The sequence below is a fragment of the Erigeron canadensis genome, chromosome 3, assembly GCF_010389155.1.
Source record: "Erigeron canadensis isolate Cc75 chromosome 3, C_canadensis_v1, whole genome shotgun sequence".
NCBI lineage: Eukaryota > Viridiplantae > Streptophyta > Magnoliopsida > Asterales > Asteraceae > Erigeron > Erigeron canadensis.
Genome location: NC_057763.1, coordinates 39,114,146 through 39,141,534, shown reverse-complemented (window position 1 = coordinate 39,141,534; position 27,389 = coordinate 39,114,146). Strand labels below are relative to the sequence as shown.

Here is a 27,389-nt window from a genome sequence, read left to right as displayed (position 1 = left end):
CACTGGCTTTTCAACCACCACCCTCTATCTTTGGGCATTTCTTAATGGTGTAACAAAAGGGGGATAATGTATTTTCAAAATGTTTCATATTCTCAATAAGCCCTTACACAGAGTAAATTAGGACATCGAATCATCACTATATATAGACTATATAATATAGAGTTATGATGCTGTTACGTTAGTTAAGATGATAACAAGAATGTTCTCACAGAAGACAGTTATAACTATTCGAATTATTCATAGTTTTGTTAAGATGAGGAAACCCATGTTATTGTGCATTTTCTTTGGTGATTTAATTATGTGAAATATTTGAAGTTAGAATATATACTGCAAGAATAAGAAAATCACTTTGGCATCCTTATCTTTTATAGCTTTTTTAGCTATCCTCTTTTAGAAGCCATTTCTTGATCCCTATTTAATAATGTCAACGATGCTTGTCGTCACAAATACCTATTTGATGAGATGATAGAAGAGAAAATCCCAACTATTTCCTTCTTTTTCTGCACACATAAAATCACTCATATAGAATTTTGATGCATAGTGATGTATATATTTTTAGGCTAGTGATGAATCCCTTTTTTGGGTATCTGTAGAGGTGGAGATCATGTAGCCTTTTCATCCCCACATCAAGATTCCCAACATATTAGTTTATAAAATCAAAAGTAAATGCATTTACAAAGAAAAGTGGAATTTTGGCATATGCAGATGCTTATTTAAGCATCATAGCTAAATTATATATGCATAAATCGATTCTTGCTGTTTTAAGTATCAAATGGTTGGTTATCATTTCGGATAAGTTTAGAAGCACTTTGGATTAGTTTATGTGATAAACATTGATCTTTTTGCAAGGTATCTAGATATATATTTAGAATTCAGGGTAGATACAAAGATTTAGGTTGGAACTGTATCTTATGTGTTGCCACATTAGACCAGTCGAATGGCTCATTATTTTTCCGTGTGATTTATGCGACTGTTGATATCTTTAACATTGACTATGTAGGTACCTAATGACCTAAGTTCCATTCATGATTAGTCTGAAGAAGGTAATGCAGATAAGAATAGGTTCCGTTTTGGTAGATGTGGGGAATTTTGACTTGTTACCTGTTTACATAAGATTGAGTTAATATTGTTTCTACGTGTTCTCCAACTAGTCAACGGGGTAGGTTTATAGCCTTAGCTGAAAATATCTAAGGGTTTACAAGCTTCTATGTTGATCAATATACAAAGAAAAAGAAAAAAAATGATTTATAATATGAAATAGTATAATTGGCGCTTGTCATATCACTACATATATTATTTAACAATGTTTTAATCTGACATGTAAGTGTTGATGGGTCGGTCGGTCCAACCCACCCGTTTTGACTTTTATTATGACTTATTTGTTTGGACACGAGGTGCTCATTTTGTCACCTCCATGGTTCTATGTAGAAGATGGATCATAAGGTGGCATGTGTCATAGGTAACTTTGTACAGGTTCTGTTTGCTTATTACAGTAGCAGGTTCCTTACGTTGTACAAAGTGTTTCTTATACTTTTGATTTAAGTAGAATAGAATTAACTCAATAAGACTAATTTCTATTCTTGTATATTTCTTAATTTTATTTTATTCTTTATTTTTATTTGAGCCTTTTTTCTTGAGATATACCATCCAATAGGCTAAGTCTTCAACGCCTAATTCGTGCTAAATTCTTTGTGATTGTGTCACATCGTCTGCTAATTCAACCTTTCCTTCTGACTCCCGTTAATTCTACAGGTTTCACAAAAGGATTCCCACCTTTTTACACATCAGCAAGCTGAAAATTCGTACGTCTCCGATATTTGCCTCTCAATTAATTATCTGTGCACTAAACCAAAGAATATATGCTCCACCTACATGGCTTCTATTGATGAACATGAAGATATAGCGTATGTGTCAACTTGTTAATACTTAATAGCATAAAATCATCGTTATCAAGCAAATCATCACAACCCCCCCTATCCAAATAAAAATATTCAAAAGGAACTTATCTTTTCATATTTACTATTCGTTTATATTCTCCTTTTTCTCTTCTGTGTCGCCTATATAAGAGTGATAAGACGACCTAAGTTCAACAAGTCAGCCTTCGAGTATTTCAAGCAATATCTCACCTTGATCAATAGCTTTAAGCAATCAAAGTCCAAACCATTTCCAAATGGATAGAGTGAAAGATTTAGCGTCTAAGAAAGCAGCAGTGATCTTTACCAAAAGCTCGTGTTGTATGTGCCATAGTATCAAGGCATTGTTCTATGAGCTTGGTGCAAGTCCTGCCATTCATGAAGTTGACCATGATGCAGATATGGAGTGGGCCCTGCGACGGCTTGGTTGTAATCCTGCTGTCCCAGCAGTGTTTGTAGGTGGTAAATATATTGGCTCGGCCAAAGATGTCATTTCCCTCCATGTTGATGGGTCTCTGAAACAAAAGCTTATTGATGCCCGAGCTATCTGGTTCTAGCATGTATTAACATGTATCTTTGAGTGCTTACTAAAGTCGTGTTAGGTTAATGAAAAGTAAAAACTAAGTTTAAGAGCTGCTCTTTTTTGTCGGCTTTGTTGACTTTGTTGTATTAGCATCGAACTTTAAATGAGTTTCTCATAGTTTTTGCTTCTTTTTTTTTTCTCCTGTTATAAAACCTTGGTATCAAAAATCTTGAATGCTTGTAAGTTTTATACAATATAACTATTTTTCTGTTGGTGTTTGTAAACAATAAGTGTTTGGATGGATTCAGGCATAACCTGCATTATACAAGATAGATGTAAGTAAAGATACGAACTCAGGGCTCATGCATTGCTAGGATGTGTCTCTACTCCTGATTTACGCCCACTTTTGCTTATTTAATACTAGTATAATACTAATCACTTATTTTTTTTGAGTATATGAGTTCAAGAAGAAGGCCGAAACTATATAAACCTGGAACATATCATTACAGTGTGACACTGAAAAACGATGTAACTGAAATCACAAATGCCCAATGGCAAGCATCCGAGGTGAATCTCATAAAAGTTTTTTCTAAGAATGAATGTCGTTTAAATTTTTGCATGATCAAGAGAGGGAGAATGTTATTATTATTTTTTTCGACAAACTTTTCTTTACTCTTAAACTATCCCAAATAATGAATTTCTGATGTTTCAACAGGAAAAAGGTATACGGAATATACTACAATTTGTATCTATAAATTTTATTATTCATGCGATTATGACACGTTAGAAACTAGAAGGATATGATTAACAATGCGCAACTACATGGAGACCAGCGGTGGCCGTAGCGACGCATGATGTCTATAAACCTTATATTCATAGTATGTGGTAGTATAGTTTAAGGCCAACTGGTCACCCACCAAAACATATAAACTTAATATCTCAAATGCTCATCACAACTTAATTTAAAGTTGGTGATATATTTATTACACTTATTGATATCTTGTGAATTGCTGTGTCACCTGAGCCTTAAAATCTTTTAGCTTCTCCAAGGGAAAGAAATGGATGTTGTCCTTGTTCCATTAGGTCAAGTCATTATTATGTCGTGAGCCCACAATCATGTAATTGTAATGTTTATCTTGTGTTATAAATTTGCTTTTATAATTATTCCTCTTTTATCGAAGTAAATAGTTAGCCAAATTTATTACTACTCTTTAATATAACAAACTCACCCCATCTGCCTTTGTATGATGATAATCTTATGCAATATGGCATGACCACCCAGTTTGTTAGACCAAGAGACAGAGATTATGAGGCTGATTCGATTTTTAACTTTTAATTACCCATAATGTCTTTACCGATATAACTAATACTATTTATAAGTATAAAATACCTAATATACCCTTAATAAAAATTAGTAATTTATAATATCTATTTTTTGATTCCTAAAATAACTACATTCTCTTTTACATCAATAACATACACTACCCGCATCGTCGACGCCACCACTAACTGTTGCCATCACTGTCACATTACCGCCACCACCATTACCGCTGCCTCGTGCGGACATTCATCTACTTTAACAAAATAAGGAGTTCAGAAACTACATGACATTATCAACTTGTCTATAAACATGCATACACCAAGTATCTCTAAATGCTCATCACGACTTAATTTAAAGTTAGTGGTATATATTACACTTATTGATATCTTGTGAAATGTTTAGTCACCTGAGCCCTTAGCTTCGTCAAGGGAAAGAAATGGATGTTAACAAATGTATTTGTCCCATTAGGGTAAGTAATTATGTCGTGAAGCCACAATCATATAATTGTAATGTTTATCTTTTGTGTTATAAACAGCCAGTATAACTATTCCTCTTTATGAAAGAAAATAAATTAGCCAAATTTATTCAACAAAATAAGGAGTTCAGAAATTCAAGTAAAAAGGACCAGTCTTCTCAACTCCGAATATTCATGAGAATACCAAAGTTCCTAGCAACACAGAGGAAAGTGGCACCGTGAGATTGTCATCTAACTTGGTGCTTATCGGATGGGACTCAACGAATGCGCTTGTAATGGACACCACTAAAAACCCAACCACCGTTCCAAAACGTTTCTCAACGAAGCCAAACATTGAATAATAGTACATGTACCTAAACACATCACCAACATTACATCAGAAATTCACAATAGCTAGGCTCTTCAAGTTCAAACCCCAAGGGACTGAACTCTTAACCAAAAATGAACTAGTATAAAGTAGTGATACTTTAACGACAATGTAAATGAACACTCTTCCAACGGTCTGGGGACCCTATCAGAGAGTTATATATCACTCGGTATCTTTTCCCAAATCTGTGTTTTAGTATACTGAGGGTGGCACGTATCAGGCAATGTGGTAAAATCGGTTCAGATCAAATGGTTTGACTGTGTAGGTGTCAAAATATACCAGATCAGTGGGTTAATTTAGGACTCCAGATATATAATTAACACAAGTATCATTTCAATACTAATATGCTTTTGTTTAAAAGTATCCAGGAGGCTTTATGCAGTATATAGGTTACCAGACAGATGCTATGAAACCAGCAATTGCCATGCTGATGGACCCAGCAAAAGATTTATCGGTATTATAAGGGAGCTTCTTCTTTCCAAACCGCCTCCCAATAATGTCAGCAATACCTGGAGCAACAATAAGGTCAAGAGAATAAGACTCTAGACAAAAATGGTATTGGTAAATTAGAATAAGGATATTGTTTTCTAATCACATAAAGAGTCGTTACCATCTCCAGCACAAAGATTGCAAATAGCAGCAATGGCAATCGGAGACGTTCTCCAGTAGATTGCACAACACAGAGTGATTGTAATAGCATAGTACATTGGACCCTTAATAAGTTCCCTTGTACAAAATAAAACAACATAACGGATCTCATGAACCTTGGTAATTTGACGGTATCCACACAGAATAGAGGTAACCATTCTGATCGATATACTTATGACTGGGTCGATTCGGTCTATGTCAATTTTATTCTAGTGAGTCAGGCATGTAAATCAAGACATTAGCTAAAGTGGAGTTAGTCAGGACGGTTAAAAGTCTTGCAAAGTGTTTTTTGAATGCATCAAAACCTCCTAAATCATTTTTTCAAAAACTTTTATTGTTGATATAAATTGATAACATAAACTTTTAACCATAATAGACACTTATAAATTATTGAAAGTGTAAAGTTTTGTGAATGTAATGTTTTGGGTGATCCCAACACATTTTAACCCGTACCAAGAAAGTTACCCACTTGATCAGTTACCCAACCCACCCATTTTGACACATCTACAGTACAAGTAAGTAACAATGTATATTAAAAATCTCAGAACCTGTAGTCTCCATATCTGCTCATAGATTTAACAGTGGCTTCGTCTTTCACTATTCCAAGTCCGATGAGAAGCACGTTGGCTATGTTGACACCAGGAACAAGTGCTGCCAGAATTGCTCCTTGCCACCCCGAACTGTAACAATGTAAACAATACCATCATCATCAATTCTTCATCATGCATGAAATAACAAAAACGTCCCATTCTTTGTTACTTCTTTAACTTACCTAAAGAGGGGCCAGCATAGCATGAATATCGGGCCAAAAGTTAAATGCAAAAGCTTCCTGTTTAGTTTCTGGTAAAAAAAAATATGAGAAAATAAATGCATACAAATATAAGTTATAAGAAAAAAAGGGAAATTGCACAAAAAATGTTACCAGGATAACTGGTCTCTATTAGCGCCACATAAAAAATACCCATCCCCAATGTCACCACTAGTTTATAAGAGCCCACCATTTATATCAATAATCCGTTAAACATCCAACACAAGTCTATTTATTCCATCCATCATCCCACCCATGAGTGACCTAATAATTGGTGAATGGTGAGTTACAAACCTAATGGTGTTGACTAATGAGACATTTACTAACGCATTGCGACTACTCTTAGCCTAACATGACTATCACTATAAAACAACATATGATTTCTAATTCATTTGCAAAGCTCAAAACTACATAGAAGTTCGGTCGAAATGCTACAAGTATTTTAGTTATAAATTAAAGTAATACAAATTTATCACTTACTTGTTGAAATACCACTTATATCCTTGAATCAAAGGGATTATCTAGCATGTATCATGAGTGCACATAAAAGATGTAATTGAATGACAATTTGTTATTTTTTTAAAAATGCTCTAACACATGTTAGACAACAATCCTTTAGTTAAATGCATATTTTTCCTAGTTAAAAAGATTTTGTCAAAAGTAGTATAAAGGAAAACAAAAATAATATGAAAGCTTGGATGATCGAGGCGTGAATAATACACCTGGTCAAATAGCCCTCTTTTTGCAGTTTCTTCAAAAATTCGCAGCTCAATGACTGCAACACAGGTGGAGATAACCAAGGCACAAAGATCGCCGGCTAGCGGAAACTCAGGCAATAGCATTGGTCCAGTAGCAGCCCTTGCCATTGTTGACTTCATTTTGTAAGGACCCAGTTCGTTATTTAACTGCCAGATTGCAAAAAGAAACAAGATACAGGGTGACTGTCAAATTAGTTTAACTTCTAGGAGCTCATGTGAGTTGACTAAAGCTCCATTAGCTTACCTGCCAATTTTTTTTATTTTTTTTTTGTAAAATAAGATATACGAGTAGTTGTTTTAAATACTTAAATCTTATTTGAATATAATAAAGTTGTTCGTGTAAATCATTATACATTCACAAAGCTACGGTTGATTTACTTGTTTTAAATGTGTCATGTGGGACATCATATGGCATGTGGAGGTTTCCATATGTAACGTCATCATCAATGAATTGAATGAAGCAAATACATATATTAAAAGTGACCGGTAAAACAAATTTATTTCCCCTAGTCTTGTATCGGTGTTAAGTAACAATAATAATGATAACGATTAAAATGTTACGATTTTAAGTGTTTTTAAATGATTTTTGGCTATTTATAATGAGTTTTAAGAACTTTTTTGCACTTTTAGTAGTTTTTATTTATCATTTAGTTGTACATATACGTTTTTATAAGTTTTATCGATAGAAAAATGTTTTAAAGGTTTAAATTTAGTCACATTGATTGGTATCTCATATTTATTTGACCCGTCAAAAAATACATCATTTTTCGAAAAGTTTGTACTACATGAATTTAACGGATTCATAGTCCCCGCTACCCCTAAGTTGTATGTGGTTCTGCCCCTGTGTAGTTAAGTACGTTTTTCACACATGGGATTGTTATTGTTTGTTTTTAAGAAAAATCATAGTAACTTGTTTAGAAATGCTGTCCTTTAGAATCATGTAAAACGTGATAGAAGTATATAATTTGGGAGGGAATAGAAGTAATGTCCTCACATCTCTAATTAAGTCTTACATACATTTCTAAATTTAGGTTGTTTAACTCATTTCACCTGCGTTTGTTATCAAAAAATGAGTGAAGTAATGGAATGGTTTATTTCAACGAAATGAACAAATTACGTTTGTTTTGACATAGGGAAAGAAATCCTTTATTCTCCCAAGTATTCTATTCATGTTGTAACCGTTCTTTTCATTTTTTATGTATGTCCGTGTCGTGTCTAATATTAATTCCATCTCTTAAATATTTAAATTTTACCTTACCTTTCAACCAAACAAATCGATTACATTATATTGTATTAGTTAGGTCTCTCTATTCTGAGACCGTCATCATCTCATCTTGATTGCCACATTAGCTTTTTCTCTTCAAGACGTACTCAATAACTAATTTTTCACTACGATACTTTCATCTTCACTTCATCCTTACCATCACATATAACATTTTCTCTCTCCATATATATTATATATATGAAACTAACAAAAATGAATGAATTGTTGAGGTTGTGGTCACGTGTCATGCAATGATTGGTGGATGAAATTAATTCCTAATAGCTTTAGTGGAGGGAAGTATTATCAATTAAACTGATTTTATTGTCACATGAACTCGTCCACCCATTTCCTATAAGGAGCATCGACAACAACCTAACAATGATGGGGTGTTGCTTATCTAACCTTTCACGATGACAAAAATGACAAAGCTATGACATGAGATAGGGAACAACTTTATTTATGATATTTTGGTCGTTTTCAATTTGTTTCCCATTCATTCCGAGATTGCAACCAAACATAATAAGTAATGGACTAATGGTAATAAAAATCGTATATAACATTACTTTTACGAGTAGTAAATTTATTATTGTATAAAATAAGAATAAAGGTACAAGGACGAAACAAAAACATTTGGATATAGATAAAGGACCAAATTTGCCAGCTCCGATATATAAAAGGCCTTATCCATCCATATAACATATACAAACCATCCCAATTCATAATGTGTCCACTTAATTTCTCACCAACAAAATCTTCCGTTCCAACCGCCCAATTAAGTTTAAAATCTTGTAAATTAAGCGCTCACAAACCCTAATGGAATCAATATCATTATTCACATTCCAACCGCCTGTACTAGTAGTTACATCCAATCTCGATTATGTTCGTATTCCTGAATTTCACACTACTAGTAGTTCCGTACCGATTGTTGCGCGCAATGTCAGTTCTCAGCTAAACCGGCGTCGTTTTGCGTCTGTTCAAAGGCGTTGTTCGTATTCCAATCCAAAAAGTGCAGAAGAAGAAGGATCGGTTGAAGAAATTAGGATTCCGAACGCCTGGTTGGATTCTTCTAAAGCTTTGGAGGTAATTTCTATTATTCGCATTTACTTATTTAATTATCCGGCTCAAATTCAAATATTATTAACTAGAATTCTGATTAATAGTTTACAAAATCGAGCTCAAATAATCTTATTTATGATTATAGGTAACCTTATTTTAGAGCTTAAAAACTCACTTTAACTCTGCTAGTTTGGCTTGTTAAGTTTGACTGTCTCGTTTGACTCAAAATTAGTAATCAAGCTTTCACATAAACCGAGCAGATTATTCAATCGATCAGTAATGTTATCTACAGCTTGATAACTATTATGCCTGGCCTCAATCTTAAAGAGTTCGAACTCAAGTAGCTCGTGAAAATCTCGAATCCACTTTGTATAGGTCGTTCGTCATAGGAAATCCTAAACTATGAAGTTTGAGGAGGTTTACAGTTGGAAGTTCATTTTGGAGGTTTATGTGGGAGTATGCACTGCCCGACTTTACTGTAGGAGCTCTAAGGTTATAGGATATATGGCAATTAAGGAATTAAGATTTTTTGTTTTACTTTTTTTTGTTACAAGGAAAGTGTAGTCGATATAGGATAATAGATTTTATTTGATCCATAACGTATTTAGATGTTTGGTCGAGGTGAGTAGTGGTTATCATAACCTTGATGATTGTTTAAGTAACATTTGATCAGTAACATTTTGTAAATAGAAGTATTTTACTTAATCCACCAAATTAGATAAACCTTTTTCTCGTGGAAAAAGGCCCTTGGAATTACGCGAAGTCTGTGAAGATGTAATATCCATGCTTGTAGTTTAAGGGCATACTTCATGACAAAAAGTAACTTAGTAGTTGTTGCTGCCTGTGCTGGTATGGACGCAGAGAGCTACAGATCATTTACTGAATTTATCAACTGTGAAATGTTTTATCTTGATACACTTATGCTACTACTATGTTCAAGAATGATATTTATGTGTAGCTTGTATCCTTGATGGATCTTTCTTATAAATACTAGAAACAAACGATTGGTCTTTGACATAAGAGTTAAGATGGTTCTTTCTTCTGATAGCAGAGTAGCTAGTATAGCTACCTGATCCCCAAATTTGGACAATTAACTTTTTTTATGTTGACTAATTTCGGGCATTTGGATTTTATATTCTTATTAGTCTTTTTAAAGCCAGCCATCATACCACGACTTAAAAAAAACCCTGGGAACTATTTTTCATTATCCTCATCTCCTTTCTCATTAAAATGATTAGGAGTTTAGTAACTTTGCTCCTGGCAAACTTTTCAAATAACCACTATTATCTTTACTTAAAGTAAGAGTAATACACGTAAAGTTGGATGCTTAAACTTATTTCTATCATACTGCAGGAGTCAGAATGGTTAAGAGTAACTCTTCACAAGTGGTTGGATGATGAATATTGTCCTGAGCCAACTAATGTAGACATCAGCACTGTTGCAGCGCGTTCGTACTATAAATCTTTGACGGAGAGCCAAACTGATCTAGGTGATATATTGCTAAGAATGGCAATGGACCTGGAAACCATATCTTATCAGGAGAGCTTTCATGGAGCATTCTCGTCGGCAAATGCAGCTATAAATCTCATACTCCAACGAATAATGCAAGAGTGAATGCTTAGTCTTTGCCAGGTTTGACTTTATTTTTCCGATTTTGACCACCACATTCTACTTACATAGTCACATCTGTAACTCTGTAAGTTGTTTGTAATTAATAATTAATTTAAGTCAGTTGTAATTTGCAATATGAGGGCATGAGGCGTATTAAATTGGTACCTGGTCTAGGTAGTTAGTGAAAGGGCTAGTCCCTGGTATCCGGTTTCATATATTGATTTGTCTTTAGTTGAATGAGATAGCTGTCCTAGCTACGAAACTTAGGGTTACTGTCTTATTGACTCCCAGTTCTTTTCTCTATCTTTGGATAGCAAATATGAGATAGTTCGTTTAGAGATTCTAGTTCATGTTTCTAACTCTTTACTTTAAGGTATGGACAACTTAAGTTACTTTAAGTAACAGGCGAAGCATTGTCTACTTAGATGCTAGTGAAGGCTTGTCTTCAGTTAATTTGAGTGCTGTTGAGGCTATGATTTTCCAATTAGTGTTGGTAAAAATGGTAAACGCTTACTTTGGGCTTCGCCAGGGGAGTCAAATGGCAATGCCCCTAGATCAAGGAAGGTGATTCCCAGGCTTAAACCTTAATCTTCACTTATGCATTGGCTGCCTCCTTATTTCTGGGACCAGCATTAGGTGACCAATTAGGGACGCACAGATGTGCTCCAGTCTTATTTTCAGTTTTTATTTTATTTATGATGGGTGTCAGGGTGAAGTTTGTCGAGACATAAGAGAGAGATACAAAGCCCTTTATCAGTTTAGATCATTTAGTGATTTACTTCTATCAGTCCCATTCTATAGAAATTGACAGCTAAGAACCTGCGCGGCTTATCTCTATATGTTATCCTTTTTTTATCTATCCATAGTCAAACCTCATGTCTTTCATTATTGTTTTCCTTTCTGACTATATGGTTGAATGAAATAAGATTTAATTATGAGTTCTGTAAGTGGTTCCAAAAAGCGAAGGATGATGATGGAAAGCTGTATAAATAAATGAAACCCAAGAGTTCAATCCATAACTCTTTTTACCACACCAGAGAATGAAGTTTTCATTTACCAAAATGTATATTCTGGATCAAAATTTGCTTTGTTTTATATTCTCTTAATGAATCGTTTATTATTGGAGCAGGCAACATCTTGTACTCTGTATTTCTTAATGAATCATTCAAGTCCAAAACTCTTTTTACAACACTGGAGAATGAACTTGTTCTGGATTTGTTCACCATTAATTTTTGACCATACACCACCAAACATGTTTCATTGAATTGTCCAGTACAACATTATAAAACACGTTTGGTGGTGTACGCTGTTGGTGTACGGATCAGGACATTGCATCAATTCTATTTCTGATTTTGTATGTTAAGCTTATTTAGAAGCACTTTGCAAACAAATATGATCCATTAGCAGCTCATAACTATCCTTAGGAGTAAGTTTCCTTTCATAATCTTGTTTTGTTTTCTCTTCCATATTGCTTTTATTGGTATTTTTGTAATTTATACAATTGGCTGCTTACAAAGAAATGCAAATAATGCTATTTGTCTACTGGTAACTATTGTGCTACATTAAGCTCTCTTATGTTATTCTTTTTAATTTTTTATATTTCTTCGTCAAATAGAGGTATTTAACACATATGATTATTGCCTTATTGGTGATTTTTTTCTAATAGACATGTCAAATCAAACATTAGAAGTTTTATAGGATGTGAAAAGTTATTAAAGTTTTTTTTTTGGGGGGGGTGTTAGTATATAGATCTAAATCGTTAATCAATCATCATCGAGATAATAATAAGCATAAGTAAATTGAGACACATAGCAAATATGTAAAAGAATATGTAATAATGAATTTTTTTATGTGCTGACAAACTGTGGTTGTAAATAAAGTTAATATACGAGCATCTTTCTGACATCAGATATAATATGTATATCCTGTGAAGAATTTTGGGAAATGCATGTGAACTGCCTAGTCAACTGAGTACTTCCCTGATATATTGGAACTTGGTTTCTTTAAATGCCTTTATGCAACTTAGCAAGTATTATACTTACTTAATTAGCTACTTTGGATATGTGTGATCATATATATGTGGGAAGTGATTCGTACCACCATTTTGATTAATGTATCACAGTGTACAAATTGTACAACTGACTGTACAAGCCACTAATGCACAATTGTGGTACATCAATTAAAAGAAATGATACGAATATCACTTCCCCATATATATATATATAAATATATATATATATGTGTGTGTGTAATACAATGTAGTAATGTACGTATACATGTGGGACCCATTAGTAGCTAATGGTTTCCGTTGTATTATAGGGTTTACGGGTTATTATCTCCACCCATTCTCCATTTGTCATTTACGAGTCATTGAACCTTTTTTTGTGTTACAAGTCACTAAATTATTGTTTTCTCAGGGTCCTCAATTATTATCCAGTAACATGGTCCTTTTAGAATCTTTTTTTTAGAATGTTCATGCCTTTTCATTTATCTTTTATAAGCCACTAATTTTTTCCCCCATTTAGCTCTTAAAAATGCATCAATCAATCTTTTGCTTGTAAATAATAGAGAAATTATTGGTTCATCTCGTTTTTGGTTGATGGATGACCTGATTTAGACACCAAAGGAACTTTTAATGACTTAAAGGATCTTTTTATTTTTTATTTTGTATAAGTCAAGGAATACATGAAAAAGTAAATAACCATTAGAACCTATAAGTCCAATATTTACCTATAAACCCTATATGATATAAAGTCGTATTGAACATGGCCATTTTTAGTAATCGGGTATGATTGTATGAACTATGAAGTGCTCCATTGTTTACTTTTTGAACGTTATAGAAGTGCACTTCTCTGTTACAATTAATGAACGGTGCAACTCAGTACACTGAGATAGTTATCTTTTTCGAACGTCATAGAGACACATCCATGACCACTTGTTACTCACACATTATTGTTCAAACGAGATTTATATAAGTACTGCATTTGATTGTTTTATAAAAAGTTAATTTATAGAAATATCCTAGCATTTTAAAACCAAAGCTTTTCAATCTTCTGTGAGGTTAGAGTAATCAAGTCCACTGTTAAACAATTTCAAACTGTGTAAAGCTATCTCAACAGGAGACTAAAGGATTGTCTCACATTCTTTACACTAGACCAGGTATGAACCTTAAAATCAATTTGTTGCAAAGTAGTGTAAAACCTTAAAATCAATGTAGTGTACATTAGGGTTTAGGGAGTTGGTGTTAACATTGGTGATTGCTATGATCATTTCATTTTTTTTGGAATGACGTATTTCAAGAAACTACTATTACGGAGTAAACACGAGTGTCTAGACGTGCCCCAGTTACCGCGGAGTAGCATACTCAGGAAAAACCACATTAGGTGAACTCACAACCTTGTGAAACCCAATGCTTCAACTAGTGGTGTCATTGGTTGATTCCTAGGCTCATTTACATTGGTGATACCTATGTGCATTGTTTTTTTTTTCCCCCAAAGGTGAACATTATATATTAATCAACCAAAATTTACCTATGTGCATTGTTTATATATGTACATTCTAGGTTTTTAGCGCATAATGCATATGGAGTTTAATTCCAACCAGAAGCTGTGATCTTTTGACTTCATGGGGTTGATTATCATATCGGCATATCCTACATATGTCGCTAGTGACATAATAAGTGATATATACCAGACAGCGCTTGAATGTTTTTGGATAGTGTCTTTCATGTTCTGATTATAATATAAAAATATACTACTACAGGGTATATACCATGTGTCTTATTAACCCTTGAATTATTTTTATAGTTTGAAGTTGATGTACTAATCATTCTTGAAACAGAAGTTCTAAAAAGTTATAATTTGTATGTAATAGAGTTTGTTCTTGACCTCGCCAGTGCAAATCTTCATCCCTTATTGGCGCAGTGTAGCTGGTATAAGTTGTTAGCTTTTTTATACAGTTTTAGGTTCTCGATATTAAATATTGTATCAACAAGAGAAATCTGAGAAACAAAAACAAGTGGTAAAAATGGGTCAGGACCAAAATAAAACCTTTTTGGTATACAAATGAAACCCATATACAGAAGCCCCGACAAGTGTACAACGGTTGGTAAATAAGTTTAGAATCCAAACGCACGAATCCAAACTAGTGAATTGTGATGTAAAAAAGGTCCAAAAGTATCACATGGATTTGTAGGTTGGAAGATGAACTTGTGGGTGACACCTTCATGTGTCCTTGGTGTAAGTTATCAATCAGTTCATGCAATTATCAGTCAGAACCAAAAAAACTCACCATCACTATTAGGAATAAGAGGAAAACTTATTGATAATTTGATAACGAAGTTTACAGTTGTGGCCATTGAGCAAACATCTCATCATGTGGAGTTAAAATTTTCACATGTCTTTTGTTTCTATGCTTACATATCTAAGTTTCCAAACAAAGAATGAGGTCGGTAATTACTTCTATACCAACATATATATATAAGGTATATAATTTTCCGGTTTGTAAACGCACGTTTTAGTAGTTGTATAATAAAGACTAAGCTAGGTTGATGTTCTTCTATATACCTTGCGTGTTATTAATTAGTGGTGGAATTAGAACTGAAAGTAACTTGTACCCAACTTTTTATAGTACTATCGTATCTCTACAAAGTCACAACAGCAACTAGTTCTATTTTAATACTTATATGATTTTTAGCAGGTAAGGGTTTTTGACAAATTTTAGTAGTTTTTAAGGTTTTTAGCAGCCCTTGTGTGTAAATGTGTAATGGTTTTTATATGTTACAAGTAACATGTTTATTTATTGAGGTTACTAGTAAAATTTGATTCTCGTAGTTCATAGTTGATTGCGAATTCTTAGCTGCATTTGTGTTTGCATGCCATATAGTGCTGTAAACAAAGAAAATGTTTGCAAACAGTTTGTAAAAATGTTCAATGGGATGAGCGTTTATTTAATAAACGAATGAACATGAACAATATTTCAATTCGTTGAATTAAACGAATAAACATGAATGTATGATTTCTTCATTCCTTTTATCCGTGAACGTTCGTTAAGTTGCTCGTTAACATTCGTTCATGTGTTTGTACATTTATATGAGTTGGTATATGGCGTATATACGTACATATATATTAGCAACTAAGATAAAGTTGCAATATTATAGAATGAATAAATGAAAAAAACAATATATATAGATATTTTAAATATTGTATGTTTGTATGTCAGTTTATGTTGCGTTTTTGTACTTTTTTTTTCTTAAAGGACAAAATGAAAGAGATAATTATTTTAATAAACATAAAACATGTATGTGTTCCTATAATGTTTGTGTTCGTTCATTTGTTTGCTTACACTTAAATCAACAAACACGAACTAAAAATTCCAAATTCCGTTTGTTTAAGTGTTTGTGTTTGTTTATGTGTTCGTTTAAATTCTTGAAGAAACATGAACAAGCTTCTTTCCTGTTTTACAACCCTAATATCAAAGATTCTACAGTTGTACTTGATAGTTGGACTTGCTATTATTACTGCAGATAGCTCACATGATAATGGAAGTGACTGTAGAAAGTAAATTGATATATTTTGCTACTTTTACATAACCATGGACCATAATTCTGCAAGCTTTCACCCAAAAGTCCTTTCACGGTGCACGAGTAAATTGATAACTTTTGCTACTTTTGACCCAATCTACCGATATATATATATAACAACGTGCTAAATTCATTCCTAAACAAACAAGAACCCTTGGATAGATTCCATCTTTGATTTAGAACCATTAGATCAAATTTAATTATTTCATCTTTATTAAATGACAATATTAATACTTATACTTTTTATAACTATACAAAAAAATCTCTCTTTATATTTAATTTACACTTTTTGATTTTCCATCACAAATTTACACTTTTTACTTAATAAATCTAATACAATATATTCAATAGATTAATAACTAATATATATCATAATAATAAAATAATACTATCTATCTTATATCTTATCCAATAGAATAATAGTTAATATCATATAAAAAAAAATAAAGCATATCTTTGATTTAGAACCATTAGATCAAATTTAATTATTTTATCTTTACTAAATGACAATTTTAATACTTATACTTTTTATAACTATAAAAAAAAACCATTTATATTTAATTTACACTTTTTGATTTTCCATCACAAATTTACACTTTTTACCCAATAATTCTAATACAATATATTCAATAGATTAATAACTAATATATATCCTAATAATAAAATAATACTATCTATCTTATATATTATCCAATAGAATAATAGTTAATATCATATAAAAAAATAAAGCATAGTCAATAGTCAATAATGTTTAATAAAGGAATAATTGCAAATTTTCTTATTTTTATATATGAAGAATACATAATCAAATAATGCAATAATAAATGAAAATGACGCAATAAAGTAGTTCCACATTGACTATATATCACATATATGAGAGAAATTGACAGGAGAATGAGAAATAAAGTTATAAATATATTAATGTATTTAAAGCTCTAAATAAATATGATACAATCAACTTTTCATTTGCTTTACACCTTCAAGTTCAAGAAATGAATTTTCTTTATGAAAATTGTTACGATACTGTCTAAGAGGAAAAACCATTATTAAAGCTAAAAATCTTATAAAATACACATAAATTTATAATTATATTCTTTTAGTTAAGCTACAATTTAAAAGAAATTAATATTTAAGCTACATAATGATAATAATTAATAACTATAAAAAAAAAATCTTGGCATGAAATTTGTAGTACGAAGATTTGCTAGATTTGTCATTTATGAGGGCTATATTAGTTTGAAAAGGATTTAGTTTTCAAATTAAATTAAATTATAAAAAATCAAATGAAAAAAAAATCAAAATGAATTATGATGTCATGATTTTTTAAAATACTTGTAGGAAATAATATGAATTTGACACATAAGAATTTTATTTTAAAAAACTTCTAGAAACAATCTTCTTTTATTTATAGAAGAGATAGTAAGTTATATTTTAAACCATAATAAAATAAAATTAAATATTAATAATGTTGTAATATTTTGTATCTACAATATATAATAATAATAATAATAATAATAATAATAATAATAATAATGTCGGGATTATAAATTATCAACGATAGTGTTGAGAAGGCGGAGTTTAGCTTCGAAGAGTGACAAATTTGGGAATGTCAACCTTTAACATTGATCTGTAATTTTGGAGCATGTGATGACGGAAAAGTTGCGCTTTATTAAACAACATAAAATAAATTATCGAAATTAATGATATATAAATTAGCTTCTAAATATGCATGACTATTGTGATTACTATTATAAAGGAATTTGAAAAAAAAATATAACGTTTTTACATACAGTACATTGATAATATAGCTGCAAAAATATGTATTCTTTATTTATTAATATTTTGTAGAAACAAAATTACAAAAATACCATTAAAAAACTTTACATTGTACCAATATTGGAGTATGGACTCCATTCATGAGTATATTTCATAAATTTTGCAAAGTTATTATAGAAAAAAAAAATCTAAACTCATTACTAATGTGTTGTCAATGATGGATTCTAACTTGACAATTCAAAGTATTTAGGATATATTATTTTTCTCTATTTCGATTATTTCTATTTCACAATAAGTGTTTGTGAAATTATCAAGGTAAAAAAAACAAATGTTAATAAAGTGAAATTGAATATTTTAATTTGTTAACTATTAATTAAGAAAATAGTATTTTAGATATATATAAATATAAAAATATATTTACCTGTATATTATGCGGGACAATAATCGAGTAAGAAAGTAAACCATGTGATTAAAAAGATAAACTTCAACTGACAGTGAAATAGAAGAGTAGAAGCCAGTGTTCCTTTGTTGTTGGCTTGAAAGGTGCATTTACTGTTTCTTACATAAAAGTTGAATTTCTTGCTTAACCATTCTGACTGGGACCATGACCGGAGATTGTGTAGATTGAGTCATCAACCAATTGAGCGAGCGAGCGACTTGAATTAGTGAGTTAAAACTTCTTCCCATCAAGTGATCAGACCATTGCCATTCAAAAAAAAAAAAAAAAAAAAAAAGAGTGACCAGACCATTATTATTCTATTGTTTAGAGATGTTCAAGGTGGCAAAATGGCAAACTGATTTTGGTTAAACAAAATATCTTTTTTCTTCATTTGTTATTATCTTAACCTTCATTTTTCACAGTAATCTTGTTACAAAACTGGAAAGTGAATATAAGGTTGTCTCGGCACCTATAAGCTTAAGTGTGGAACCCCTCACATACTAATTTTTTAGTATTTTTTGTTTAATGAATAAATGTTTGGGCCCCATGAATTTTATGAATTAAAAAACTAATATGCGAGTGTACCACAGTTAAGCTTATGTACCGACAGCTTTATATTACCATCTCCATATAAAAATGTTAGTTGTTACCTATAAAATGAAAGATAAATATATGGGCTGAGATATGTCTTTTAATTTTAACTAATTAATACAAGTTTTCGAATTAATACTTAACACAAAAATTTTTTTATTTAAAATAGAGCCGATAAATGGTTAATGCTAAACTTAAACACTTACCATGAATGTTAATTAAAAGAAATACTTATTCTCGGGAGACGAGTATATTCTTGTATCGACCGAAATACCCACATGTGTGTTTTAGATACTGAGATTCACATCTTTATTACTCCGTATTAATTACAGTAACACATAGTATTAAACTATTAATATTGATAATGAGGACAAACATGAAGAAAGTAAAGAGAAAGGCAAACTCTCAGGGTGGGTAGGTAGCAATAACCATTTATTGAGGCCACAAGAAATTGCAAATCTTCAATTAAATAAGGATTCTATAAAGAATCCCAACACACAAACACATGTTATATTTTCTTATACAAAGCAACCCAGTTATACTCTATTCCTTTGAACCCCCAACAAAGGAGATTTACATTTAACCAAATGGGTTTCAAGAACAAACTTTTAGTATGTGCTACAATAGAAAGTGAAACCAAAGAAGAGATGATGAAGTTAATGGATAAAGCTAAAGAAGAAGGTGCAGATCTTGTTGAGCTTTGTATGGACTCCATGACTACCTTCCATATTTCTGATGTTGAGATTCTGTTGAAGCAGAGAACTCTTCCTGCAATTGTTTCATTTAGGTACCTCATTTCTCTTTCGTTAACATTTTCTTCCTCTAGCTTGTTGGTTGATTAATTTCTGTCCGGTAGTGGTATGTACACTACAAGACAAGTCATGCATAAAAGATATAGTTGACAATTTGACATTGTACAACTATATAAAATGTGAACTTACGCATGACTATTAGCAAAAGTCATGCATAACCGATACAATCAATATATTTCATATTACACAACTTTGTGAGATATGAACTTGTTATGCATGATAATTGATAAGAAGACAAATCATGAACAAATATAGTTCACATTGTACAACTTTGTAAAATATGAAATTGTTATGCATGACTACGAAATAAGTTATGCATAACGGATACAAGTAATATATTTCACATTGTATAACTTTGTGAAATATGACCTTGTTATTTATACATGACTAGTGTTGTTGTGTATATGTTATTTTTCTTTGATATTTTTTTGTTTGTATATATCATATCATCATTCATCAATCCAACAAAATAATCCAAAATGATCATCTAACTAAGTTGACATACAATACAAAAGTATTTTCAACCCATGTCAAGTTATATGCTCTAACTAATGTTTAAACGCATATCTAAGTATCATCCAACTTTATATAAAAGCTTCTATTTAATATATCGGATGAAATCTTTTAAATAATAATAATGATAATAATAATAATAATAATGAATGTTATATTTTCGTACAAACATGACTACAAATGTTCATGCTTTTGTCGTTCATATCCCATGATTTACCCAAAAGAAGTTAATGTCTATAGGGGAAAAAAACAGTACTAGCTTAAAACTGTTTCCAACTCAAGACTAATCACACTTTATCATTTTCCTTTATCCCAAAGTCTACTTCCCAATGCACTTTTAGGTACATCAATGAGTAACGATTTGATGGAAGTGGGTCCCTTTTAGAAAGAATCTCTTCCATTCGAGTCCATCGGCAACTTTTTCTTTCTCTTTTAAGAACTTCCCTAAATTATGAAAAAGTCCATATATAACATTACATGATCATATATTACAATTATGAAGGCTAGCTACTATATATTCACAACTTTTAATTTGTTTTAAACAATTTTGAGCCCACCCAAATACTTAATCCATCCTTGTTTTATTCATACGGCGTATTATTTATGTCCATATAGGCCGTTCTAAATAAATAAATTATGCCCTTAGAGTTGTTACAGACTTGAGTGTAAAACAAAACTTTAGATGGTGGAGGTAATAATAATGATAATGATATATGATATAATATCATAATCATAATATATAATATAATATAACGTAATATAATATATACTCTAATATATATATATATAATCGGTAGGGAAGACGACGAGAGTTTATGTGCAGATGCACATGGAAATTGGACGTAACCTAGTGGTAGGTGGCATTCCATAATATCAAATCATATGTTTATCTTCTTCCTAGTATACATATTAAGTCCCTTCCTCACCAACCATTTTTACGTTATGTCCCTAGCTTGTAGATTTTATTTGTGTAATTGTGTTTGTGGTCGACTCGTGAATTTGTAACTTTTTAGTTATATTGATAGACAGCGAGTTGTATTTTGAAAAGTTTCGGTAATCCAACAAAGGTAACGGCTTAAAAGTTATAATACATAAATGTACAACATATTAGAAAGGGATTATTATGTATGGATGTAACTAACTATGACAAAATGTCTATGCTATGTAAAAATCTCGTAAAATCTCTATATAATGTAATGAACTTTCAAATATTGGTTATTTGATTTACTCAGGTATATGTGGCAACCATATAAGCTGTCACGTGTAAGTTTTTGATTGGTCAGGTATATCCAATAATCAGGATTTGAAAGTTAATTGCATGACATAGACATTTTACAAGATCTTTACATGACATAGACATTTGATCATAGTTAGTTATATCCATAGTTAATACTCCCTATTAGAAATGAAATCTAATCTAGGATCGTATAATAGTTTTATTGAATAGAAAGTAAAGTACTTTACATGAATCGTTGAAAACTATTTAGTTGCATAACTTTATTTAATGTAACATAGTACACGAAAGGTATGTATGTATGTGTGTATGTATTATTATATTATTTTTAAAGGCGAAAGGTATGGATTATGGTTTGTGGGATGAGGAGGCAGTGAAGTTGGAACATATCAAGTCCGTGGCTGTTCCATTCTGAAATCTGAATCACTCTCAGTCGCTCCATATCACATTAATTTTGGTGCTTGAGTTGATACCCTATTATTAAGTATGGCTTTTGTGGTCCCAACTCCTAATATTTATTCCAAATTATTTAAACGGTACATTTGGGCTTATTCTGAAGAAGTTAATAAAATATTTTTGATACTATTATTATTGGTTAATTATAAAATGTTTTTATCTAAATTCGGTTATCATTACTATTATTATTATTATATTATTATTATTATTATTATTATTATCATTTTATTGAATTCAAAGTACTCTGTGTCGAGATATGATGACTTGAAATAAATACAGTAAGTGGTTCATAACTTAAACAATGACTCTTGAACATTAAAGTCTGAGTTCCCATCCTTTTCATTTAAAAAAATCCAAACCAGAAATGTGTTTCTATATGTTGTTGATAGTTATTGAATAGACATATCGTTTATGTCCTTTACATAGTATTTGAATTAGATGAACATACTAACATGGGATCGTCGACACGAGTTCAAATAAAAAACATATATGTGTATATATAACATACATTGATTGATTACGTCATAATGTAACAAACTATTTGCAAAAAGTTCAAGCGATATTAATTTTCATGCATATGAAAAAGAAAAATCAGATAATAGCATTCAAGATGCTTTTTTTTTGGTCGTATTTTTAAGACAATTAGGCGAAGTCCATTTAATTGTATGTGTAATGCACGTAGATGAGTTAGTTTAACAATAAGTTTTAGCTTAATTGGCAAGAGAAATTGAAGAGATGTATTTGAGATCATAAGTTTTGAGTTTAAATCCTATCAGGAATAAAAACGGTAGATTTTCTCTCTGGTGGCTTTATTACAGTAGTATGTAGCTACCTAATGTTGTTTGTCGTTAGTAGGCTTATAGAATTCCATTAAGAAATAACGAATAGCCGGACATTAACCTATGCTATTAGACTCAGAGAAAAACAAAAGTATGATAGCTAGTGTCAAGTGTGGAAAAAAAAAAGACGTGAGAATTCTAGAAACGTAATTTTGCGGTAGGTAGTGGGAAAGTTCAAGCCCACTTGTTCTAGTTTTATACATGGCATCTGAATAATACATGTGTTAATTAACTTCTTAATTTCAAGTTCAACATCAGTTATTACTTGGAAAGTTCAAGACTACTTTTTCAGAATGTCAAAGGTTTTTTTGAAAGGAATGTTTTGCAAATTATTATTTTTGTAGAACATTGACTAGTAAATATGAAGATAGATATATAAATACATCTTCCCTAAAGGTATAGAAAATAAACCACATGAGAATTTTCAAATACCTTAATTAATAAATTTTTGGCAAACGATTGTTGAAAATTAAAATTTGTTGATAAGCAAAGGTCGGTACACAACTTTTATACTATACAAACAAATACAAAATCGTATACAAAACTAACATAAAAGTACAAAACTCTGACGGGATCTAATGTCTATATGGGCTATGCCCCTATTTAATTTCAAAGGCTCTAATGGGCAATTTCTAAGCCTACATTCATCATACATGACCCAAAGATTTCTATTCATAAAATTTGCAGGCTAAATTCACTGAAACATTTACGCAAAGGAGATTTGAAGCACAAATGTATGCAAGTTTTGAGACTAGCCATTGAACTAAATGTTGAATTCGTTGAACTAGACTATGAGGTTAGTCTACATTATTACAACTCTATCATAATAAGATCTAGTTATTTCGTGTTTGTGTATCTATTTTTTTGTTATTGATATAAGCTGTGCATTTCAGTTGGCTTATGATGTGATGCATGAACTTATGGAAAAAAGAGAAAATAGTAAGATCATAGTAACGAGCTACTTGAAAAGTGGCGTTTATTGCAAAGAAAAAATAGGGAATATGCTTGTGGCATTACAATCTACAGGAGCTGATATTGTGAAAGTTGTGACCGAAGTAGCTTATATTACAGATGTTGCACCTGTTTTTCATGTCCTTACTCATTCTCAGGTATTATGATCTTTCCTCATTGTCATTGAATGATGATTTATTGACTATAGTCATTGAAACGTGGTGTCTATTTATCTTACGAAAAAAATGACCTGTATTCTTGTAACAGAGAGAATTATATTTATGGGTGACTAAATGCTGATTCATTTGCCCCACCACTGGTATTTGTAGGTTCCTGTGATTGTAAGAGCTTTTGGAGATAGAGGTCTTATAAGCCAACTGTTGGGCCCAAAATATGGTGCTTTTATGGTATGTGGTTCATTAGGAGGAAAATCCTTACCTGGCTTGCCACCTCTTCTCAGCATCAAGAACATATATAAGCTCGATAATGTGGATGTGGATACAAAAGTATTTGGTGTTGTCTCAAATCCAGTAGGTCATAGCAAAGGTCCTTTGTTGCATAACCCTGCTTTTAGATACTGTGGGTTTAATGGAATTTATGTCCCGCTCCTCGTTGACAATATTAAAGAGTTCCTCAGAGTGTACTCATGTACTGACTTTGCTGGCTTCAGGTACTACAAAGTGATTGTCTTTCTGCTTATTGGTTAGAGTTCATAGGCAAATGCTATATTTCTAACTGGAGTTGACAAAATGGGTGGGTTGGGTAAGGGGTAAAACAGTTTAGTATGTGATAGTTCAGAAGGCTTGACCAACCACTTTTTTGTCCAATCATAATTTCCTGTAAATACGTATATTTAGTTTATCAAATGTGATTTTAAGTTATATCAATAGTCAATACCTCAAAGTTTCCACATGTAACTTTTTTTTTAAAAAAAAAAAATCAAATTGTATGCTTACATTTCCACCATGATTTCGATTGTTGAAAATCCGATCTTGTAACTAGGTTGCTTCTAAAATATAACACTGTTTATCAACTAGGTCTTTCTAATGCGTGCATGTATTCTCTTTGATGGAACACATAGTATTGGACTGCCACATAAGGAATCAGCGGTAGCATGTTGCGATGAAGTTGACCCCCTAGCTAAGGTGAATAAATATTAAATAAACCTATAGATATTTCATACTTTATAAGATATAATCTTTGGATATCAGTTCTATGTTGTCATTTTTGACACAGTTTTATGATTCTCTCTGACTACATATCTCTGCAAAGAATTGAACTTCTTGATTTTTTTTAATCGTTACTCAATGTACATTAGATTCATTTTGGTGTCAAACATTTCTATGTAGTTTAATCTTTGGTTTGCCTTTTCTGCAAATTTATATTAAAAGGTTAAAGTTTTGTGCTCATACTAACTTTGGTATTAATAATCAGTCAATAGGAGCTGTAAACACAATTGTTAGGCGGCCCACTGATGGAAAGCTGGTTGGTTACAACACAGACTGTGATGCTTGCATTACTGCAATAGAAGATGCACTGCAAGGTAGCCTTATAGCTTTTGCAATGTTATATATTTAACTTAGAGATAAATCATCTTTTCCATGATTTGATCAATCTTTGATATTACTGGTGAACAGAGACGCAGGTTTCAAATGGGCAAGTACCAAATGTGTCACCCATTAATGGAAGATTATTTGTATTGGTTGGAGCCGGAGGTGCAGGGCGAGCGCTAGCTTTTGGTGCTAAAAGCAAAGGAGCCCGAGTAGTGATTTTCAACCGTAATTTTGGTAAAGCATTTGACTTAATATACTGATTAATTTTGATCTTTGACAATCTTATGACCTTATGGTTTTAATGAACAGAGAGAGCACAGTCACTCGCACGAGCAGTTTCAGGTGAGGCTTTGCCTATCGAACAATTGGACACATTCTGCCCTGAAAATGGAATGATTCTTGCAAATTGTTCTGCTATCGGCATGGAACCAGATGTGCACCTAACACCTGTTTCCAAGGTTCTCTTTCTCCTCTCTTGTCTGTAACTGTGAATGAATGGATGCTTGTGCTGGCATTTACAGATATTAGGATTATTAACATTACGTAACAACTTTATTAGGAGCATTTGAGATCATATGATCTAGTGTTTGATGCGGTGTATACACCTAGAAACACCCGACTATTGCAAGAGGCTGCAGAGGTTGGAGTCACAGTAGTAAGCGGTGTTGAGATGTTTATCAGACAAGCACTTGGGCAGTTCAAGCTGTTCACCAATGGATTAGGTACTCATCCTTATCTGCCTTGAGCCCTCTCTTTTATTTACCTTACTTTAGTTTGCTGTTTCGTTCTAGTTATCCACAAGTTTCTTTATTTTAGCTTTGTGAAGTCTGTTCAAGTGTCACACTTTTTTCTTTTATCAAACTGTATTTGTCAAGTCCAACATTATGTGTTTTTTTTTTTTTATCAAACTATATGTCAAGTGTCAAAACTATATAAGTTTTGGTAACATGGTTATAAAGTTAAAATGTCAATAATAGTTATGTGATTGTCTCTATTTTGATCTTTTAAGAACATGGATATTTTGTTTCATTTTTCCTACAGCGCCCGAGGACTTCATGCGCAAGGTTGTACTAGAACAGTTTTGATCATACAACTCTCGTGCCTCGGGTTCATTCACCAAAAAGATATCATCTTCGTTTGGCCGAAGAAGACTAAACCACAAATACAATTGCGAGATTACATAAGTAATCCTTGGAGGTGTTGTAAGCTGGTAACCAAGGAATTCAGATATGGACATGATCAGAGAAATGCTTTAGAAGTGCTCAATATGCTGTTGAAGTTATTGGAATTGGTCCAAATTTTATGTATATAGCTTTTGAAACAATAATGTAGTGCTCAATATACCATTGCTGGCATGCCCTTAAGTAATAATACATCAGATTTGGTGAGTTTGAAAGTTGAATAATTGGCTTATTTATGCATTTTGAAAATTGGAAGCCTAAAAAAGAGCTTTTTGTGAATACAATATGTATGGGGTTTAAGTTGTTTATGGTCTTATTTATTATTGTTTATTTTGATTATTAAACTGTATGTTACAGTAGTAGTGTAGTACTATGGTTTGTGAAACAATATGTATGGGGTTGTTTAGAATGTGCTATAAAATGTGTGGAAAAATGTTGTTAGGACTTTGGAAAGAGTGACGAGTAATGAAAATTTAAAATTAAAAAAATAAAGAAAAAACAAATAATATGATTAATTTAACAAATGAGAAATGACGTGTTTTAAATAAAATTGTGGTTTAAATCACAACCCATAAATATAAAAAATGGTTATGTTTAATATTGGTCATTTGAGCATGTAATAACGTATTAAATATAACCCATCCAGGGGCTATGTTTATCAATAGAAAAAAAATCATAATCTATCAATATATATATATATATATAACAAAGTCTTAAAT

At 31.8% G+C, this 27,389-nt stretch overlaps 4 protein-coding genes across 7 annotated transcripts; 3 read left to right on the top strand and 1 right to left on the bottom strand.

The window, feature by feature from the left end:
* Nucleotides 1–1,595: 1,595 nt before the first annotated feature.
* LOC122594084 (glutaredoxin-C11-like) lies at nt 1,596–2,545 on the top strand. Its single transcript, XM_043766560.1, has one exon. It carries the CDS (start codon nt 2,171–2,173, stop codon nt 2,468–2,470), a length of 300 nt encoding a protein of 99 aa, XP_043622495.1. The 5' UTR covers nt 1,596–2,170; the 3' UTR covers nt 2,471–2,545.
* Nucleotides 2,546–4,237: 1,692 nt separating this feature from the next.
* LOC122592675 (probable phytol kinase 3, chloroplastic) lies at nt 4,238–7,081 on the bottom strand. The gene is made up of 7 exons (XM_043764960.1): nt 7,058–7,081; nt 6,778–6,960; nt 6,020–6,087; nt 5,796–5,927; nt 5,210–5,325; nt 4,994–5,108; nt 4,238–4,585 (listed from the first exon to the last, which is right to left on the bottom strand). The coding sequence occupies exons 2-7, from the start codon at nt 6,931–6,933 to the stop codon at nt 4,405–4,407; spliced, it is 768 nt and encodes a 255-aa protein (XP_043620895.1). The 5' UTR covers nt 6,934–6,960; nt 7,058–7,081; the 3' UTR covers nt 4,238–4,404.
* Nucleotides 7,082–8,795: 1,714 nt separating this feature from the next.
* On the top strand, nt 8,796–14,578 carry LOC122592577. 4 transcript variants are annotated; one of them, XM_043764837.1, is made up of 3 exons: nt 8,796–9,157; nt 10,487–10,765; nt 14,307–14,578. In XM_043764837.1, exons 1-2 carry the CDS (start codon nt 8,891–8,893, stop codon nt 10,745–10,747), a joined length of 528 nt encoding a protein of 175 aa, XP_043620772.1. In that variant the 5' UTR covers nt 8,796–8,890; the 3' UTR covers nt 10,748–10,765; nt 14,307–14,578. The 4 variants fall into 4 exon arrangements, with proteins under 4 accessions (XP_043620772.1, XP_043620771.1, XP_043620773.1 ...); XM_043764836.1 differs by lacking the exon at nt 14,307–14,578 and adding an exon at nt 11,874–12,286; XM_043764838.1 differs by lacking the exon at nt 14,307–14,578 and adding an exon at nt 11,170–11,679.
* Nucleotides 14,579–19,516: 4,938 nt separating this feature from the next.
* LOC122592667 (bifunctional 3-dehydroquinate dehydratase/shikimate dehydrogenase, chloroplastic-like) lies at nt 19,517–26,891 on the top strand. Its single transcript, XM_043764951.1, has 10 exons — nt 19,517–19,918; nt 23,673–23,781; nt 23,879–24,094; nt 24,266–24,606; nt 25,018–25,081; nt 25,371–25,479; nt 25,574–25,723; nt 25,799–25,947; nt 26,049–26,211; nt 26,531–26,891. Exons 1-10 carry the CDS (start codon nt 19,719–19,721, stop codon nt 26,572–26,574), a joined length of 1,545 nt encoding a protein of 514 aa, XP_043620886.1. The 5' UTR covers nt 19,517–19,718; the 3' UTR covers nt 26,575–26,891.
* The last annotated feature ends 498 nt before the right edge of the window (nt 26,892–27,389 follow it).

Coding starts and splice junctions, on each gene's coding strand:
- LOC122592667 (XM_043764951.1), top strand. CDS start 19,719: ATGGGTTTCAAGAACAAACTTTTAGTATGTGCTACAATAGAAAGTGAA. Junction 25,948..26,048: donor ACCTAACACCTGTTTCCAAG/GTTCTCTTTCTC, acceptor CAACTTTATTAG/GAGCATTTGAGATCATATGA. Junction 26,212..26,530: donor GCTGTTCACCAATGGATTAG/GTACTCATCCTT, acceptor TTTTTCCTACAG/CGCCCGAGGACTTCATGCGC.
- LOC122592675 (XM_043764960.1), bottom strand. CDS start 6,933: ATGAAGTCAACAATGGCAAGGGCTGCTACTGGACCAATGCTATTGCCT. Junction 6,088..6,777: donor AAAGAGGGCTATTTGACCAG/GTGTATTATTCA, acceptor TTTTTTTACCAG/AAACTAAACAGGAAGCTTTT. Junction 5,109..5,209: donor CAATCTTTGTGCTGGAGATG/GTAACGACTCTT, acceptor TTGTTGCTCCAG/GTATTGCTGACATTATTGGG.
- LOC122592577 (XM_043764837.1), top strand. CDS start 8,891: ATGGAATCAATATCATTATTCACATTCCAACCGCCTGTACTAGTAGTT. Junction 9,158..10,486: donor ATTCTTCTAAAGCTTTGGAG/GTAATTTCTATT, acceptor ATCATACTGCAG/GAGTCAGAATGGTTAAGAGT.
- LOC122594084 (XM_043766560.1), top strand. CDS start 2,171: ATGGATAGAGTGAAAGATTTAGCGTCTAAGAAAGCAGCAGTGATCTTT.